Consider the following 18,003-nt stretch of genomic DNA (forward strand, 5'->3'; position numbering starts at 1 on the left):
TAATAATGACATACACTGAATTGAAAATCTATTTTATTACAGAAAGATCAGTTTCTAACAAATGAAAATGTATCACCTGTTCCTTAACTGTGTAAATAATATTAAATTTCTTTGAAACTGGAATCTGCAGGTACAGGTATATTCTTTAATTACTATTGGATCATCTAAAGTAGAAGCTGTCCTGAGGAAGAGGAAGCTTTTGATCTTAATACTAGTATCTATATAAAATGGTATAGATGAACAGTCATCTAAAATCAGTCCATTTCAAATAGGAATTTCCTTCTGAAAAGTTTCTCATTTGCTGCCTACTACCCACAAAGGACTGATATGGTACAGTACTGGGATTGTTCAACTTTAACAAAGATCTCCAATGCATTATTCTACTCATCTCATCTGTCAGAACCTGCTAACAGTACAAGAAAACAGGCACCTATGAAATCATCTAACCTGCTAGCATGTCCTTTAGACAGCAGCCTGTCTGAGGGTCCTTCAGAAGCACATTTACAGTTTCATAAAACTTGTGTTCATATGCCAACTTGTAATACAGGTAAACATCTTCACAATATGTGAGTAATTTCTTCAGGTTTTCCATGACCATGTCAGTAGGCTGATGTTGTTTATATCTAGATAAAGAAACATAATGTACAGGTTAAGATAACTGTTGTTTTTTTGTTTTGTTTGAGACAGAGTCTTACTCTGTTGCCCAAGCTGGAGTGCAGTGGAGCAGTCTTGGCTCACTGCAACCTCTGCCTGCTGGGTTCAAGTGATTCTTGTGCCTCAGCTTCCTGATAGCTGGGATTACAGGTATGTGTCATCACCCTGGCTAATTTTTGTAATTTTAGTAGAGACAGGGTTCTGTTATGTTGGCTAGGCTGGTGTTGAACTCCTGGCCTCAAGTTACCTGCCAGCCTCAGCCTCCTAAAGTGCTTGGATTACAGGCGTGAATCACTGTGCCTGCCCGTTTTTTGTTTTTTTTTTTTTCCTTTTCTTTTCTTCTAAATAAAAGATGGAGGTCTCACTGTGTTACCCAGGCTGGAGTACAGTGGCTTTTCAGAGTTGTGAACTCCTGGGCTCAAGTGCTTCTCTTGCAGCCTCCTAAGTAACTAGGACTACAAGTGTGTACCACTGTGCCCACCTTAGGATATTGTATTTTGAGTGAGGGCTGTCAGCTCTGAAGTACCACTTACTATTACCTATAGAGGAGACAGTGCTGGAGTCTGGGTTATCTCAGACTAGTATTGTGGGTGCTTGATAAAATACTTTATTAAAAATGAGTATGTTAATGCTCACCTTATAGAGTTAAGTTTAGTACTCCAAAAGGCACCTCTGATGTTTTAGTGTTTTTTGTGGTAAGAGTCATACACTGTTGCCAGGCTGGAGTATAGTGGCACGATCTCGGCTTAATGCAGCCTCTGCCCCCAGGTTCAAGCGATTCTTCTGCCTCAGCCTCCCAAGTAGCTGGGACTATAGGCGCCCACCACCACACCCAGCTAGTTTTTACATTTTCAGTAGAGACAGGGTTTCACCATGTTGGTGAGGCTGGTCTTGAACTCCTGACCTCAAGTGATCCTCCCACCTCAGCCTCCCATAGTGCTCAGATTACAGGCGTGAGCCACTGTGCCTGGCCATTGTTTTAGGTTTTTGGCAATGAGTAGCTATCCTCCCATTTTAAAGTACAAAGCACTATAAGCAAACTGTTCTTGTTCATCTGTTTGCATAAATCTGTTAAAAGACTCTTCCCAATAAGGATTCTTGATATTGCTTTGCCATTTTAAGTAGAGGTAATCTAAAGGCATGGTGTACTTAGCCATAAAATTCTTAACACTTGTCTCACCTCAAAGCAGAGGCAAGGATAAATGTTTACGGTCAGCTTTTAATACTTACTTTTTGGAAATGTCTTCAAATATACTGGACTTTAATAACCTTTGCTGCTTAAATTCTTCCAAGTAATTAAAGTCTCCTTTAAGTATCACTTGCTGGTATAAAATTTCAGCCCAATCTGGAACAAAATCATAGGCCTCAGCCACAATAGAAGCCTTAAAAGGAGAGAAGTGAAGAAGGACACCATCAGAGCCCATCTGATGTAAAATCAAAAACAAACTGTTGTAGAAAACAATACTGTATGCTCACTCGTGTAGTGAATATGATCATTACCAATTATGTAAAAAGGCTCTATGTATCGGAGGTGGTGAAAAGTCTGGTGTGTGTTTGGCATTTTCTCTCCCATAAATCCCCAAATTATCTTAAACCTTTTTAAAAAAAGAGACATGGTCTCACTATGTTGCCCAGGCTGGACCAGAAATTCCTGGGCTCAGGATCCTCCCGCCTCAGCCTCCTGCATATGTGGGACTACAGGCATGTGCCACCATGCCCAGCTTTCAGTGTTTTTAATCTTCCTCACAATGAATTAAGACTGCTAAGAATATATCACTCCCATTAACTCAGCAGTATAAGGAACAGTGAAAGGGCTGATTCCCTGATAATTCACTTCTTTAAAGGGCGAGAACCAATCTCCCTGACTTCCTGTACTAACCTACTAACCTGAGTGTGCCATTCTGTAACTGCTAGGGCTAGGAGGTTCTTGCAGGACCACTAGCAAGAGTATTACTCTGAACCTCAACTGTCTTAAGACAGTGGTCTCCAACCTTTTTGGCATCAATGACAGACTGGGAGGGATGGTTTTGGGATGAAAATGTTCCACCTCAATCATCAGGCATTAGATTTTCATAAGGAGCCCTTGCATGTGCAGTTCACAACAGGGTTTATACTCCTATAAAAATATAGTCCTGTTGCTGATCTGACGGGAGGTGGTGCTCAGGCCAGTAATGCTTGCTTGCTTGGTGCTCACCTGCTGTGTAGCCTGGTTCCCAGCAGGCCATGGACCAGTACCAGTCCGCAGCCTGGAGGCTGGGGACAGATAGTCTAAAGGGCCAAAGGTGTCTGCCTCTCTGCTGTCTTAATAGCACAGGAAAGGGAGACAGCACTATCTTACCATTCTCTTAACCTCTGCCCAACAACATACTAGAGAGAAATACATCAAATTGACATTTTCTGTTGGTATCAGTTAAGTCAGAACTGGACTGTCCTGGTTCTGTCACTAGCCCTGAGACCTTACCTCTGGTTCCATGAGTGGGACAGAAGGAGAAAGGATGCTAGCAGTGCTGCCTAGAGTTTGCTTTCTTGCTCACCTGGTAGAACCGAGGTAGGGCCAGAATACAGTCCATTAGCTTGTGGCGGCCCAAGTTGATGAGCATGGTGTTCTGGCCAGTGTTCAGAAAGTGAATCTGCAGAGTTATCAACTTGGTGAGCCGCTGACAGTGCTGGGCCTGTCGCACACAGGAGTCCTGAGGAACAAGGGTGGAGAGAGGCACACGTAGAGAAAGACGTAGTTACCTCCTGTGTGAACCCTCACAAGAGTATTCACCCTTTCTGTTCCTGGTTGGCCTATGATGCCCTCCCCCTTCCCTTGGAAGAGCCCAAGGACAAAAGGAAAGAATTTTACTGTAGACAGCAAGTCCTAAGGCCAGTCTGGAAAAAGCCTTTGGTTACCTTGGCATAACTCTCTGCTGCATCCAGCATCAGAGTCAGGGCCTTCAGCAGCAGTTGCTTCAGTTGGTGCCCATCCTTGAGACTGTCCTCTGTAGGGGAAATAAAGATTTGCCAAGTCTGACTCCCAAAGCCAACTGTTATCATCCCACTCATAGTGATGGGGGCTAGAATAGAAACATCCCAGCCATGTTCACAGCGAGGCAGGAACACCTCACTCAGATAAAGGTTACTGGGCCGGAAATGCATATGCCTATTGTTTAACTTCACTCTGAAGTAGGATTCAGTGCCCCCTCTAATGCCTCATTTCTCTGAAACATCAAGGAAGACTTACATGGTATCAACATGCATGTTGGTTCCTGGTGAATGATACCCTGGATATACAGGCTATATAGATCCAAGAGTATAATCCTAAGGTGCAAATGTTTTCCAAGTCTCTGTTCCATCTGTCTGCCCACGTGGGGTTCCTGCTGAGCGATATTTTTTGAGACAGAGTCTCTCTTTGTCACCCAGGCTGGAGTGTAATGGTGCCGTCTTGGCTCACTGCAACCTCCACCTCCTGGGTTCAAGTGATTCACCTGCTTCAGCCTCCCGAGTGGCTGGGATTACAGGTGCACACTGCCACACCCGGCTCATTTTTTTTGTATTTTAGTAGAGACAGGGTTGCACCATGTTGCCCAGGCTGGTCTTGAACTCCTGAGCTCAGGCAATCCACCTGCCTCGGCCTCCCAAAGTGCTAGGATTACAGGCATGAGCCACCGCACCGGGCCACCTACCTCAAGATTCTTCTAATAGCCAATCTCATGGGCTCGTCCTTTGCTGTAAGAATTTTACCCAGGGCCGGGCGTGGTGGCTCATGCCTGTAAATCCCAGCACTTTGGGAGGCCAAGGTGGGTGGATCACGAGGTCAGGAGTTTAAGACCAGCCTGGCCAACGTAGTCAAACCCTGTCTCTATTAAAAACACAAAAAATTAGCCAGGTATGGTGGCAGTTGCCTGTAATCCCAGCTACTTGGGAGGCTGAGGCGGAAGAATCATTTGAACCTGGGAGGCGGAAGCTGCAGTGAGCTGAGATCACACCATTGCACTCCAGCCTGGGTGACAGTGCGAGACTCCGTCTCAAAAAACAAACAAACAAAAATACAAGTTACCCAGGTGTGGTGGCGCATGCCTGTAGTCCCAGCTACTTGGGAGGCTGAGGCAGAAGAATTCACTTAAACCCAGGAGGCAGAGTTTGCAGTGAGCTGAGATCATGCCACTGCACTCCAGCCTGGGGATAAAGCATTTTACCCGGCTAGCAGCACTGTTCTGGTAGTGCTGCTGTGACCTCACTCACCCCAGGGCTGAGACTCAATCAGTTTCAGTTGGATGCGGGCAGCTGCCTCGTGGTTCTCGCCAATCTCCCGGCACATGCTGAAGCACAGGGCAATCATATTGTGCTTCTCACTGTCTCCAGGACGGCAGCGTTTGATGTAGTCCAGCAGGGCTGTCTTCAGGGTACCACTCTGCCAAGAATAAAAGGGAATAGCAAGGTGTCAGTCAGGGACTGCAAGGCAGACAGGACTAGCTGAGTCATCTGGTTCTGCATTCCTTAAAAACTCCCAAGAAAAAGGAAGAGAGGAGCAAAAATGAGAATGAATACAAGTTTTATGCTGTCCCAAGTATGAGGAAACAGGCATGTGCGCTTTCCTGTTGGGAGTGTGAAAGGCGAAACTTTTCTAAAGGGAGAAGCCTTAAAATTACACTCGCATAAGCTGATCTAACAATTCAATTTCTAGGAATCTATCCCTAAAGAGATAAGCAGAGAAGATGAATGTAACAGGGATATTTAATAGCAAACAATTAGAAATAATCCAGATATCCAAAATCAGGGGAAGAGAATACCATGTAGCCATTAAAACTTATGTAGGAGATGATTTGTTGATTTGGGAAATAGTCATGATATACTTTGTTAAGTGAGAAAAGCAGGATATTTCATACCTTCACTGTATAAGTCTTATTAAAATGTAATTATATATAGATGTTTTCAGGTACATGTTCAAAGAAAGGGCCTATACCAAATTGTTAGTGGCTGTCTCTGGATGATGGATACTGAGGGCTTTTTCTGTGTTGTTCTGTTTTCCAAGTGTCTTACCTGGAATATGCATTACTTTTGTAACCAGAAAAGTTATTAAAGGAATATATAAATGCAGAAGGAAAACTGCCTAAAAAACAATTTTAAAAACCCTCTGGGGATCTTGAAGATGCACCTATGTCCAGGACTTGCTCCTCACTTGATGACTAGATTGGTCTGTCCTGAAATTGGCCCAATATTAAAGAGAGATTTTTTTCTGCTTTGTCTGTTAATCCTGCCTGGCTGGGCCCATATTCCCAGAAGCCAAAGGTGAAATGAGCAGAAGCAATGAGTCATCCAGACAAATGATCTGGAAACAGGTACTGTGAGGGATATGCTTGGTGTCACAGAGCACACTCAGGACAGACGGGCTCTCAGAACCCAAGACCTAACCAAGTCAGGCCTTTGCTTCCAAGCCGCCTTCCTGTTCATCATCATAAATGGCTCCACAGCTTTTTAGTCTAAACTTTTGTGTTTGATTCCTAACTTGGCTCTTAGCAGCACAATTTTTCACAGTGTCCTGAAAACTCTCCACTCTAAAAGCCCTCAAACAACCTCACAGCTAGACAATCCACTTTCAGCCTGGCTCTCAGGGTTTTTGCCCTTGCCAGAGAAGGCATTTAAGACAGCATAGGCAGGTGACAGAGGCTAAGGTGGAGGAGGACAAACTTATTTTCTTCAGTATTTAGCATTGGCCGGGCATAGTGTAATCCCAGCACTTTGGGAGGCCGAGATGGGTGGATCACCTGAGGTTGGGAGTTCAAGACTAGCCTGACCAACATGGATAAATCCCGTCTCCACTAAAAATACAAAATTAGCCGGGCGTGGTGGCGTGGGCCTGTAATCCCAGCTACTTGGGAGGGTGAGGCAGGAGAATCGCTTGAACCCAGGGGGCAGAGGTTGAGCTGAGATCACACCATTGCACTCCAGCCTGGGTAACAAGAACAAGAGCGAAACTCCGTCTCAAAAAAAAAATATATATATATATATACACACACACACACACACACACACACATATAAATACATATAGCATCAGCATATTCACTGACTGATCTGAACCAGAATCTGAAGCCACTGGTGATAGTGTGTGTCTTGGGGAGGTCCCCAATTCATTCCCTCCGTTTTCCTAAGAGTCTAGCATGACTGAGATTATTCCTGAGAAAAACTGAGGCTCCTGAATTGTCAGCAGTACACCCCATCCTGGAGCTTGTTACTTTGCACCTACCGGATCCAACTTCTTCCTCATCAGCACTTCAAAGTAGTGCTTTTTATGCAGCAAATCAAATATGTATGTCATCTCGTTGTACCTTCCAATGCCAGTGAGGAGCCGTACCTGTGAAGTGGGAGGACAGCTCGCATCAGCATCACCTGGAGTCTGGAGTTCTCTGAGCCAGACCACTACCATCAGTGGCTGCTTTCAGATGCCAAGCTCCAGGAGGAGAAGGGCCAATTTCCAGGCTACCATGCTTTGCTCCCCCGCCCCATACCCAACAGGGAGCCTCTGGAGAATTCAGAAATGTCAGTCACTGGGCCACCATTGGCTGTTCTTTTTTCTTTTTTTTTTTTTTTGAGACGGAGTCTTGCTCTGTCACCCAGGCTGGAGTGCAGTGGCACAGCCTCAGCTCACTGCAACCTCCGCCTCCCAGGTTCAAGCAATTCTCCTGCCTCAGCCTCCTGAGCAGCTGGGATTATAGGCGTGCGCCACCATGCCTGGCTAATTTTTGTAAAGAGACAGGGTTTTACCGTGTTAGGGTGGTCTCGAACTCCTGACCTCAGGCAATCCGCCTGCCTCGGCCTCTCAAAGTGCTGGGATTACAGGTGTGAGCCACCACACCCGGCTTTGCTGTCCTTAAATGTGGCGCTCAGGCTGGGCGCGGTGGCTCAAGCCTGTAATCCCAGCACTTTGGGAGGCAGAGACGGGCGGATCACGAGGTCAGGAGATCGAGACCATCCTGGCTAACATGGTGAAACCCCGTCTCTACTAAAAAATACAAAAAACTAGCCGGGCGAGGTGGTGGGTGCCTGTAGTCCCAGCTACTTGGGAGGCTGAGGCAGGAGAATGGCGTAAACCTGGGAGGCGGAGCTTGCAGTGAGCTGAGATCCAGCCACTGCGCTCCAGCCTGGGTGACAGAGCGAGACTCCGTCTTAAAAAAAAATGTGGCTCTCAAGTGCTAAAGTACCATTCTCCTGGGCAGGCACTCTTCCTCTTCTCACCGCTACTCATCACAGTGGCCCAGTGGCTTGCTCAGTAACTCAGGTCGGTTTCAAGCCCAGAGAATTTAGGGAGGCACATGGGAACTGAGTTGCCAACTTACTTCAATTCAGAGGTGGGGAGAAGGTTCAAACCTCGTTTTGGGGAAAAATGCAGCTGTCTTAGCCCTCTAGAAAAGTTAACTGCCCTGACAAGGAGGTGGGATGGCCCCGGAACCTGGCAGGGATCTTCTCCCTTTTGTTCCTTTGGAGCAACCGCTGATTCTGACAGAAATCCTAACTTGGAGCAGAGGGTTGGGCTGCCCAGCCGACTCTCAAGTAGGTAGTGGTATCCAGATGGGCAGAACTTCCTACAACTACATCAGCTCTGGGCTGGCCCCCACCCTTCCTACTCCTCTCAAAGGTTTCCACAGGATGGAGACGGGTTGAGGGGGTTACTTACCACCAGCCCATACTCCTCACTGGGGGCTAGGTGGTTATCTGTGAGCATCCGGGCGGCCTGTAGGACTCGGATGATGCCCTCCATGTGGCACGTCAGGGTGAAGCAATGATGGGCCAGGATCAGGAGCTCTGTGGCTGGGAGGGTAGGCACTGGTAAGATAGGATTATGAACCCTGGCTGCCTACTGTCAACCTCTGCCTGGCAGGAGGGAAAAAGGGCCTGGTGGAGAAGGGGCCTGTCTGGAGAGGTCCCTCCCACCAGCCCTCCAAGGTCCGTGAACTCAGCAGCTCTAGCTCTGAGACAGCCCCTTGGTGACATCCAAATAGTTCTCTCAGTCATAGCACAATCCTCAAAGACAATCATGTAGTGACTATCCCCAGAAGGCCCCCAAAATGAGAACACAGCACCCTCGCCTTCTAAACATGGAGAAACTTCCTGCAGACAAACTGATGGAGTTCCTGCCAACATGAATCCAAGGGCATTCTCTGCTTGTTATCCCAGCGGAAGGTCTCAGGGCCTAATCAAGTGCCATTTGGTGTTCTGGCTTTCTAGAGTAGTGAAAGATCTGACATGTACAGATTTAAAAATGCTACAATCACTGTAAGCACAATTAAAAGGCACACTGGGAAAAACACCTGCAATGTGAGGACCGAAAAAGGTCTCCATCCTTAAAACATGCTGCAACCTCTGGGCTTTTGCATCTGCAGGGCCCTCTCCAGTCCTCCTGACTACTAAGCATCCCTGACAATGAATCCTTTAGGCCTTCGTTTGAACATTTCCTCCAGAACTGTATCTTGACCCCATCATTCTGGCTCTTACTGTGTATTAAGACCCTAGTCTGAGCTCCAGGAATTGCTTATACACCATATCCTAGGTGCTTATAGTGCCTGGCACACAGTTGACACTCAGTAAATACTGTTGAACTGGACCGAGAAGAGATATAGAAGGCTATTTTTATTTAAATTTCTTTTAGAGATGGATCTCACTCTGTTCCCCAGGCTAGAGTTCAGTGTTGCAATCAGAGCTCACTGCAATCTCCAACTCCTGGGCTCAAGGGATCCTCCTACCTCAGCCTCTCAAGTAGCTGGGACTACAGGTGTGCACTACCGTGCCCCGCTAAGTTTTTAAAAATATTTGTAATGACAGGGTCTCACTATATTGCCCAGATTGGTCTCAGACTCCTACCCTCTAATTATCCTCTGCCCTCGGCCTCTCAAAAGCATTGGGATTACAGGCATGGGCCACTGTTCCCATTCTAAAATACAATTTTTCATTATATATAAGAGAAATCTGTGTAACCATTAGAAGTTATATAGGAGAATATTCAATGCCATGAAAAATGTTAATGACAGCATATTCATAAAGTAAAAAAATTATAAACTATATGGAGTATAATGTCATTTTTTAAAAAAGAACCTATCACACATTCTAATGAAGGCCTATAATGAGTTAGACATCATGGAAAATAAACAGGCTTTGTTTTTTTTTTTTTTTTTTTTTTTTGAGACGGAGTCTCGCTCTGCCGCCCAGGCTGGAGTGCAGTGGCCGGATCTCAGCTCACTGCAAGCTCCGCCTCCCGGGTTCACGCCATTCTCCTGCCTCAGCCTCCCGAGTAGTTGGGACTACAGGCGCCCGCCACCGCGCCCGGCTAGTTTTTTGTATTTTTTAGTAGAGACGGGGTTTCACCGTGTTAGCCAGGATGGTCTCGATCTCCTGACCTCGTGATCCGCCCGTCTCAGCCTCCCAAAGTGCTGGGATTACAGGCTTGAGCCACCGCGCTCGGCCAATAAACAGGCTTTGAAATCCACAGCCTGGGTTTGAACACCAGCTCTGCCACTTAACAGATGTGATCAGCTTTCCTAAGGTAAAGTTTGTCTCCCTTCTAAAATGCGGACAATAATATTCACTTTGCAGGGCAATATAAGAGTGAAATAAGCATGTTGAGTAAAGGTTACCTTTTTGTATGGTTTTAAATTTGGGGGTACTCATCCATACTTTCTAAATTTTCTTCAGTGAAGTTAAGGCTTTCTACCAAGAACTTATAACCCCTGCTGGAGGGCTAGGTATCCAGAGCAGGAACAAGGACCCAAATCAAGTTTTGGAGAGACTGGGAGAGACCTGTTTAGGGCCAAAATATGTAAGAAAAAGGCCAATAACTTACTGCAAGACAATTCCCCATGGGGAACGGAGGAAATCTTATCCAACAACTTCATGCCTACCAATGTGTGGTCTTGGCACAGAGTGGTCAGCTGAAGAAATGCCTGGCTTTCCTCTGTTGGGTTGAACATCTGCTTATGTCCTGTACAGAGAGGTGTGAAGACAGGCGCTGGTTTTATCATAAGAGAGGCCCGCTCTGCCCAGGCTTGGGCACCAGGAGGTGATGCTAATGGAGCTCTGCAGCTCTCCACGTGCTGAGCTTGAAACCCTTGGCCTATTGGTCATTTTATAGAACAGGTTTTTTTTTTTTTTTTTTTTTTTTTTTTGAGACAGAGTCTCTCTGTTACCCAGGCTGGAGTGCAGTGGGGTGATCTTGACTTACTGCAACCTTGGCCTCCCGGGTTCAAACGATTCTCCTGCTTCAGCCTCCCCAGCAGCTGGGACTACAGGTGCCAGCCAACATGCCTAGCTAATTTTTTGTATTTTTAGTAGAGGCGGGGTTTCAGCATATTAGCCAGGATGGTCTCTATCACCTGACCTCATGATCCGCCAGCCTTGGCCTCCCAAAGTGCTGGATTACAGGTGTGAGCCACCCTGCCCAGCCAGGACAGTTCTGTAGCTCAGAAAGCCACAGCTACTCTCAATGTAATCATAAAACAATAAAAAGTAACAGCATGTATTTTGTACATGTATTTTGTTGTATTTAAACAAAATACATTACTGGAATCCAGAAACTTGAGAGAACCACATACAGGGTGTATATAAGCACAACATTCAAATCCTTAACACTGGGAACTAGAGAATGCTGTCGGAAAGGTTGGCAATCGCTGAGGGGTAGGGCACCTGTTCCCTGTGATGAAGTAAGCAGCTCCCGTGTCACCTCTTCTGCCACGAGTTCAGCCACAGTATCTGGCTTAAGGCCCTGTGTGCTGATGAAGGCCTGGGCTCGTTTGCATCGATCAGGCTGCTGAGAGGCCAAGATTTCCCGGAGCATGGCTTCACCATCCTGAGCAGCAACATCTGTGTAGGAACAGCCCAACTCCTGAGAGGAAGACAAAGCCAGTCAAGGCCACTTTTAGAAGCCAGGGAAAAGCAAAAGAGCCCTTTCTGAAATCTGATGTGGATAGACTCCACTGTTTCTGTTTTCTGAGCTTAAAGACTACTCACCCTCAGCAGGAACCTTAGAAAAAGCAACTACTGTTTTCTAACCCTTTCTATCATTTCACCAAAGCCAAATCCAGGTAAAAGACAGACTTGTCTTCAGAAAGCATCAGGTGATTCTCTTGTTGAGCACTGATTTTTTTGGTTGGGGGCTGGGGGGCGGGGGCGGCAGAGAGTTTCATTCTTGTTGCCCAGGCTGGAGTGCAATGGCACAATCTTGGCTCACTGCAACTGCTGCCTGCCTACTGGGTTCAAGCAATTCTCCTGCCTCAGCCTCTCAAGTAGCTGGGGTTACAGGCGTGCACCACCATACCCAGCTAATTTTTGTATTTTTAGTAGAGATGGGGTTTCTCCATGTTGGTCAGGCTGTTCTTGAACTCCTGATCTCAAGTGATCCACCTGCCTTGGCCTCCCAAAGTGCTGGGATTACAGCCATGAGCCACCGCACCTGGCTTTTTTTTTTTTTTGGTCACCCAGGCTGGAGTACATTAGCGTGATTTTGGCTCACTGCAACCTCCGCCTCCCAGGTTCAAGTGATTCTCCTGCCTCAGCCTCCCGAGTAGCTGGGATTACAGGCGCCTGCCACCATGCCTAGCTAATTTTTATATTTTTAGTGGAGATGGGGTTTCACCATGTTGGCCAGGCTGGTCTCAAACTCCTGACCTCAAGTAATCCACCTGCCTCAGCCTCCCAAAGTGCTGGGATTACAGGTGTTAGCCATTGTGCCCGGCCTGATTTTTAAAAATATTATGAAATGTAAGAACACCAACTAAAATGCAAGAACCCTTATTATTCCCAGAGCAGCAGCAAAACCCTCAATTTCCGAAGAAGCCTTTGAGTCTCCTCCAAGACGTGGGCTTTGGGGTTTGGCTGTGTTTCTCTTGTGCTCTTCTACTTCCCGTCTACTGTTTTCTCCCAACCAGCACAGGGGCACAGACAACTTCTGCCCGCTCTGGCTCTTGTCTTTACAGCATCACATTCCACACGGAATGCTCCAAACAGTCATAATGCAAAACTCAAGATATTAAGTCTAGAAGAGACCCTCATGGTCAAATCATCATTTATAGGTGACAAAACAGGGGCCCACAACCCTAGCTTTCTGGTTTGCTGAGCTGCAGCCAGGAGTCAGATCGCCCTGGCACCTGGCCTGGTGTCCTCCCCACCATTCCCCAAAGATAAAATTATGAGGGCCAACATCCTGACAAGAGCTCTACTCCCAGGTCATGATTATCATCTAAAAGGCTAACTTGGCAATGTCCAAAATCAACCTCAAACTTCTCATTTCCCTCCCTCTCAGAAAGAGGAGCCCCACCCCTTGGCACATACCTTGGCAAGATCATACAGACAGAGGACCTGTCGACAGTAGTTCTTTCCATGGAGGCATTTACTTGTCAGCACTTCCAGGTTAGTCACCACTTCATCACTGGAGGGCACTGTCACAAACTTCTGACTATCCAGACTTGAAGCTGGAAGCAAATACGAGTCTGAGGGGCTTCAAGCTGGGAGGTTCAGGCCTCTCCCCAGCTCTCTATGGCTCTACCTCTCTGCTTGAGGCTCCCTGCACTGCACTCCCATGACTCTGATTGGGGCTACAGGACCACTGCTGACAGGGGCCCACTTCAACTTCTTTCACTGCCTTCTTCCAGGATATTCCAGCCTGGGATACCTCAAAGACCTCATACGCTACAAAGACTCAAGGCTACCTAATGAGTGCTCTAGAGATCAGCACCAAAGATGCTTGCCAGAGTCTCCTCCTATATTCTCCTTCCTATATCAAATAAGTCACAGTTGTGGCCTTAGTTCCAGCCTTCATCACTCTGCATCCTGAGAAGCTGTTATCTGTCTCCTGCTGCCAGCGCCTTACCCTCAATCAGTCTCCGACATACTCATTTCTAAAATGCAAATATGCTTTAATTTTTTAAGACACAGTCTCACTCTGTCGCCCAGGCTGGAATGCAGTGGCATGATCTCAGCTCAGTGCAACCTCTGCCTCCCGGGCTCAAGTGATTCTCGTGCCTCAGCCTCTCGAGTAGCTGGGATTACAAGCATGCACCACCACACCTGGCCAATTTTTGCACTTTTAGTGGAGATGAGGTTTTGCCATATTGATCAGGCTGGTCTCGAACTCCTGGCCTCAACTGATCCATCCGCCTCGACTTCCCAAAAGTGCTGGGATTACAGGCATGGGCCACTGCACCCACCTGCAAATATGCTTTAATTTATAGTAAAATTAAAATCTATTCCTGATATTTTTTTAAAAGAAAGCTCTTGGCTGGGTGCAGTGCTCATGCCTATAATCCCAGCACTCTGGGAGGCTGACGCGGGCGGATCACCTGAGGTCGGGAGTTCGAGACCAGCCTGACCAACATGGAGAAACCCCGTCTCTACTAAAAATACAAAATGAGCTGGGTATGGTGGCTTATGCCTGTAATCCCAGCTACTCGGGAGGCTGAGGCAGGAGAATTGCTTGAACCCAGGAGGTGGAGGTTGCGGTGAGCCGAGATCGTGCTCCAGCCTGGACAACAAGACTGAAACTCCATCTCAAAAAAAAAAAAAAAAAAAAAAGCTCTTAGCCTAAAATAGAAGAAGATATTAATTTGATAAAGGATTTTTATTAGGAAAAAAACAGGAATATTTGTATCACACTTTGTAATGGCAAAAAAAAAAAAAAAAAAAGAAAAAATTTAAATGTATATCAATAAAGCATTAGTAAAGCTTAGTACATCTATCTGTACAGTGGAATACTCTGCAGCCATTAGAAAGAAGGGGGTTGATCTATATGTACTGACAGGAAAAATGTAGATCAATATGATGTAATCTCATTTTTGCAAAAAATAAATATTGTGTGTGTGCCTACAAGTAGAAAATGCATACCAAGCAAGTAAAAGAGTTATTCTGGGCCAGGCGCAGTGGCTCACGCCTGTAATCCCAGCACTTTGGGAGGCAGAGGCAGGCAGATCACAAGGTCAGGAGTTTGAGACCAGCCTGGCCAATATGCTGAAACCCCGTCTCTACTAAAAAAATACAAAAAAATTAGCCAGGTGTGGTGGCGCACGCCTGTAATCCCAGCTACTTAGGAGGCTGAGGCAGGAGAATTGCTTGAACCCAGGAGGCGGAGGTTGCAGTGAGCCAAGACTGCGTCATTGCATGCCAACCTGGGCAACAGAGCGAGACTCTGTCTAAAAAAAAATATATATATATATAGTTATTCTGGGGAATTTTGTGGGGGTAGTGTTGAATTGGCTTTTTTTTTTTTTCCTCTTTTGCGATGAAGTCTCACTCTGTTGCCCAGGCTAGAGTGCAGTGGCACTATCTTGGTTCACTGCAACCTCTGCCTCCCGAGTTCAAGCGATTCTCCTACCTCAGCCTCTGGTGTAGCTGGGATTACAGGTGTGCACCACCACACCCAGCTAATTTTTTTATTTTTAGTAAATATGAAGTTTCACCATGTTGGCCCGGCTGGTCTTGAACTCCTGACCTCAGGTGATCTGCCCACCTCGGCCTCGCAAAGTGCTGGGATTACAGCGTGAGCCACCATGCCCAGCCTGAACTGACTTTTTACTTTATACATTTCTATGTTATGTGATTTGCTACACTAAGCACATGTTAATTTTTATTTTAAAATATTATTAAAAAGCGCTGTAGGTCAGAGGTGGTGGCTCATGCCTGTAATCCTATCACTTTGGGAGGCTGGGGTGGGAGGATCCCTGGAGCCTAGGAGTTTGAGGCCAGCCTAGGCAACACAGTGAGACCCCACCTCTACAAAAAATTTAAAAATTAGCTCAGGATGGTGGTGTGCATCTGTGGTTCCAGCTATTCAGGAGGCTGAGGCAGGAGGACTGCTTGAGCCCTGGAGGTTGAGTCTGCAGTGAGCCATGTTTGCACCACTGCACTCCAGCCTGGGTAACAAAGTGAGGCCCTGTCTCAAAAAAACAAAACAAACAAAAACCCTTAAAGATAAAAACAAATAAAATAAAATGCAACTCAGACCATGTTATTTCCCTGCTTAAATCCTTCACTGGGAGTTCCAATTCTAGGTAAGTTGGTTATAATAAGCTCAATCTACTGTATCTTTCCCACTGAATTCAACACAAAACCTGGACACAATACATGTGGCAGCTAAATAAGGACTCTGGAAAAGTAAAAAGTAGCAGGCAAATTGAAGATGACCAGAATTATCATTTTTCCCCTCTAGCAAGCTCTAGCCTGAATGCAGTGCTGACTAAAACCTAAGAACTGAGGGCTGAGGTGAAGTGTGTGTACGAGAGAGTGCAAATTCCAGCTCTCTAGTACCAGTTTGAAGAGTGAAAAGGGGAACTCCTAATTCCTGTTCTTCCTTGTCCTGGCTCCCAAGCAAGCCACTGGCAGTGGTGGGAGAGGCTGCAGTGGCAAGAGTCAAGGCTCTCAGAAAGGGGAGCCTTCTTTTTTTTCCTTTTTTTTTTTTTTGAGACGGAGTCTTGCTCTGTCGCCCACGTTGGAGTGCAGTGGTGCGATCTCGGCTCACTACAAGTTCCACCTTCTGGGTTCACGCCATTCTGTCTCAGCCTCCCGAGTAGCTGGGACTACAGGTGCCTACCACCATGCCCAGCTAATTTTTTTTTGTATTTTTAGTAGAGATGGGGTTTCACTGTGTTGGCCAGGATGGTCTTGATCTGACCTTGTGATCCGCCTGCCTCAGCCTCCCAAAGTGCTGGGATTACAGGCGTGAGCCACCGTGCCCAGCCAGTGGAGCCTTCTTTCCTGAGCAGGGGCGCTCTGGTCTCAGGAGGGCAGAGTAGACCCCTGTTGCTTTTGCATTACCCTCCTGTCACCTGGCCCTGGGTGTAGGAATAGTCAAGATAGTGCAAGACAGAGTAGGGGTAACTAAACCTTCAGCTTTTGGCCGAAGAACTGAAAAGATAACCCTCAGGGAACCAGAAATTAGCTGAGAGAGCCCCAGGAAAGCAACCCAATAAATTTTTATGAACTACAGGGCTCACTCCTGGACTACACATGTATGGCTTTGATCCTAACTAGCATAGATCGCCACCAAGGTCATAGATTGCCCATTAGGTGGCATGCACACACAGGACAGATCTGAATACTACCACAAAGGAAAATGAACTGATACTGAAACCACAACGCACAGGCAGTGGTTTGGAACTTCAGTCTGAACCAGGTCAACTGTCTGCTAAAAAATATCAACATCCTTCACAGGATTTAAATAAGATCCATAGTCTCAAATAGTATATTTGAATAATACACTACTCAAAACGTCCAGATGCAGCCAGTCGTGGCGGGTCACGCCTATAATCCCAACACTTTGGGGGGCCAAGGCGGGTGGATCACCTGAGGTCAGGAGTTCGAGATCAGCCTGGCCAACATGGCAAAACCCTGTTTCTACTAAAAACACAACAAAATTAGTCAGGTGTGGTGGCACATACCGGTAATTCCAGCTACTCGGGAGGCTGAGACACGAGAATCACTTGAACCTGGGAGGCTGAGGTTGCAGTGAGCTGAGATTGCACCACTGCACTCCAGCCTGGGTGACAGAGCAAGTCTCCATCTCAAAAAACAAAAACAAGAAAAACAAAAAACCTCAAAATGTTCAGATGCAACCCCAAATTACTCAGTATAAGAAAAAGCAGGAAGAGGGGCTGGGCGCGGTGGCTCACGCCTGTAATCCTAGCACTTTGGGAGGCCGAGGTGGGTGGATCACCTGCAGTCAGGAGTTTGAGAGCAGCCTTGCCAACATGGCGAAACCCTATGTCTACTGAAAAAAAAAAAAAAAAAAAAAATTGGCTGGGTGTGGTGGCACACTTCTGTAGTCCCAGCTACTCGGGAGGCTGAGACAGGAGAATCACTTGAACCCAGGAGGTGGAGGTTGCAGTGAGCCAAGGTCACACCACTGTACTCCAGCATGGGCAATAGAGCGAGACTCCATCTAAAAAAAAAAAAAAAAAAAAGAAAAAGCAAGAAGATTTCAACTCACATGAGAAAGACAAGATGCTAGCTAGCATTAAAATGATGCAAAAGTTAAAATCATCTGACAAAGAATTTAAAGCAGCTATAATACAAATGTTCCAATAAGCAATTCTGAATGCTCCTGAGACAAACAGAAAAATGCAAAGTCTCAGCAAAGAAATAGAAGATATGAAGAACAAAATAAAAATTTTAGAACTGAAAAATGCAGTTATGTGCTGTATAACAATGTTTCTATCAACAACGGACTGCATATACAACGAGGATCCTGTAAGATTATAATGGAGCTGAAAAATTCCTATCACCTAGTGACATCATAGTCATTGTGACATACCACGATTACTTAATTTTTAAATAAATTTAGTGTAGCCTAAATGTACAGCATTTATAAAGTCTACAGTAATGTACAGTA

The 18,003-nt window shown here is 46.1% G+C and overlaps 1 protein-coding gene across 3 annotated transcripts in view; it reads right to left on the reverse strand.

Annotated features, from left to right (window-relative positions):
- Positions 1–16: 16 nt before the first annotated feature.
- Positions 17–18,003, reverse strand: part of SPG11 (SPG11 vesicle trafficking associated, spatacsin) — a 103,077-nt gene continuing 85,090 nt past the window's right edge. For all 3 annotated transcript variants that reach the window (XM_015142126.3, XM_015142125.3, XM_077939309.1), the window contains 10 exons: positions 12,957–13,096; positions 11,313–11,511; positions 10,474–10,611; positions 8,314–8,447; positions 6,886–6,993; positions 4,882–5,050; positions 3,550–3,638; positions 3,189–3,344; positions 1,885–2,036; positions 17–623 (listed from right to left, as the gene is read on the reverse strand). In XM_015142126.3, coding sequence (XP_014997612.3) covers positions 443–623; positions 1,885–2,036; positions 3,189–3,344; positions 3,550–3,638; positions 4,882–5,050; positions 6,886–6,993; positions 8,314–8,447; positions 10,474–10,611; positions 11,313–11,511; positions 12,957–13,096 — 1,466 coding nt within the window. In that variant the 3' untranslated portion in view covers positions 17–442. The remainder of the gene's footprint in view (positions 624–1,884; positions 2,037–3,188; positions 3,345–3,549; positions 3,639–4,881; positions 5,051–6,885; positions 6,994–8,313; positions 8,448–10,473; positions 10,612–11,312; positions 11,512–12,956; positions 13,097–18,003) is intronic.

The sequence above is a fragment of the Macaca mulatta genome, chromosome 7, assembly GCF_049350105.2.
Source record: "Macaca mulatta isolate MMU2019108-1 chromosome 7, T2T-MMU8v2.0, whole genome shotgun sequence".
In the NCBI taxonomy this organism is placed as follows: domain Eukaryota; kingdom Metazoa; phylum Chordata; class Mammalia; order Primates; family Cercopithecidae; genus Macaca; species Macaca mulatta.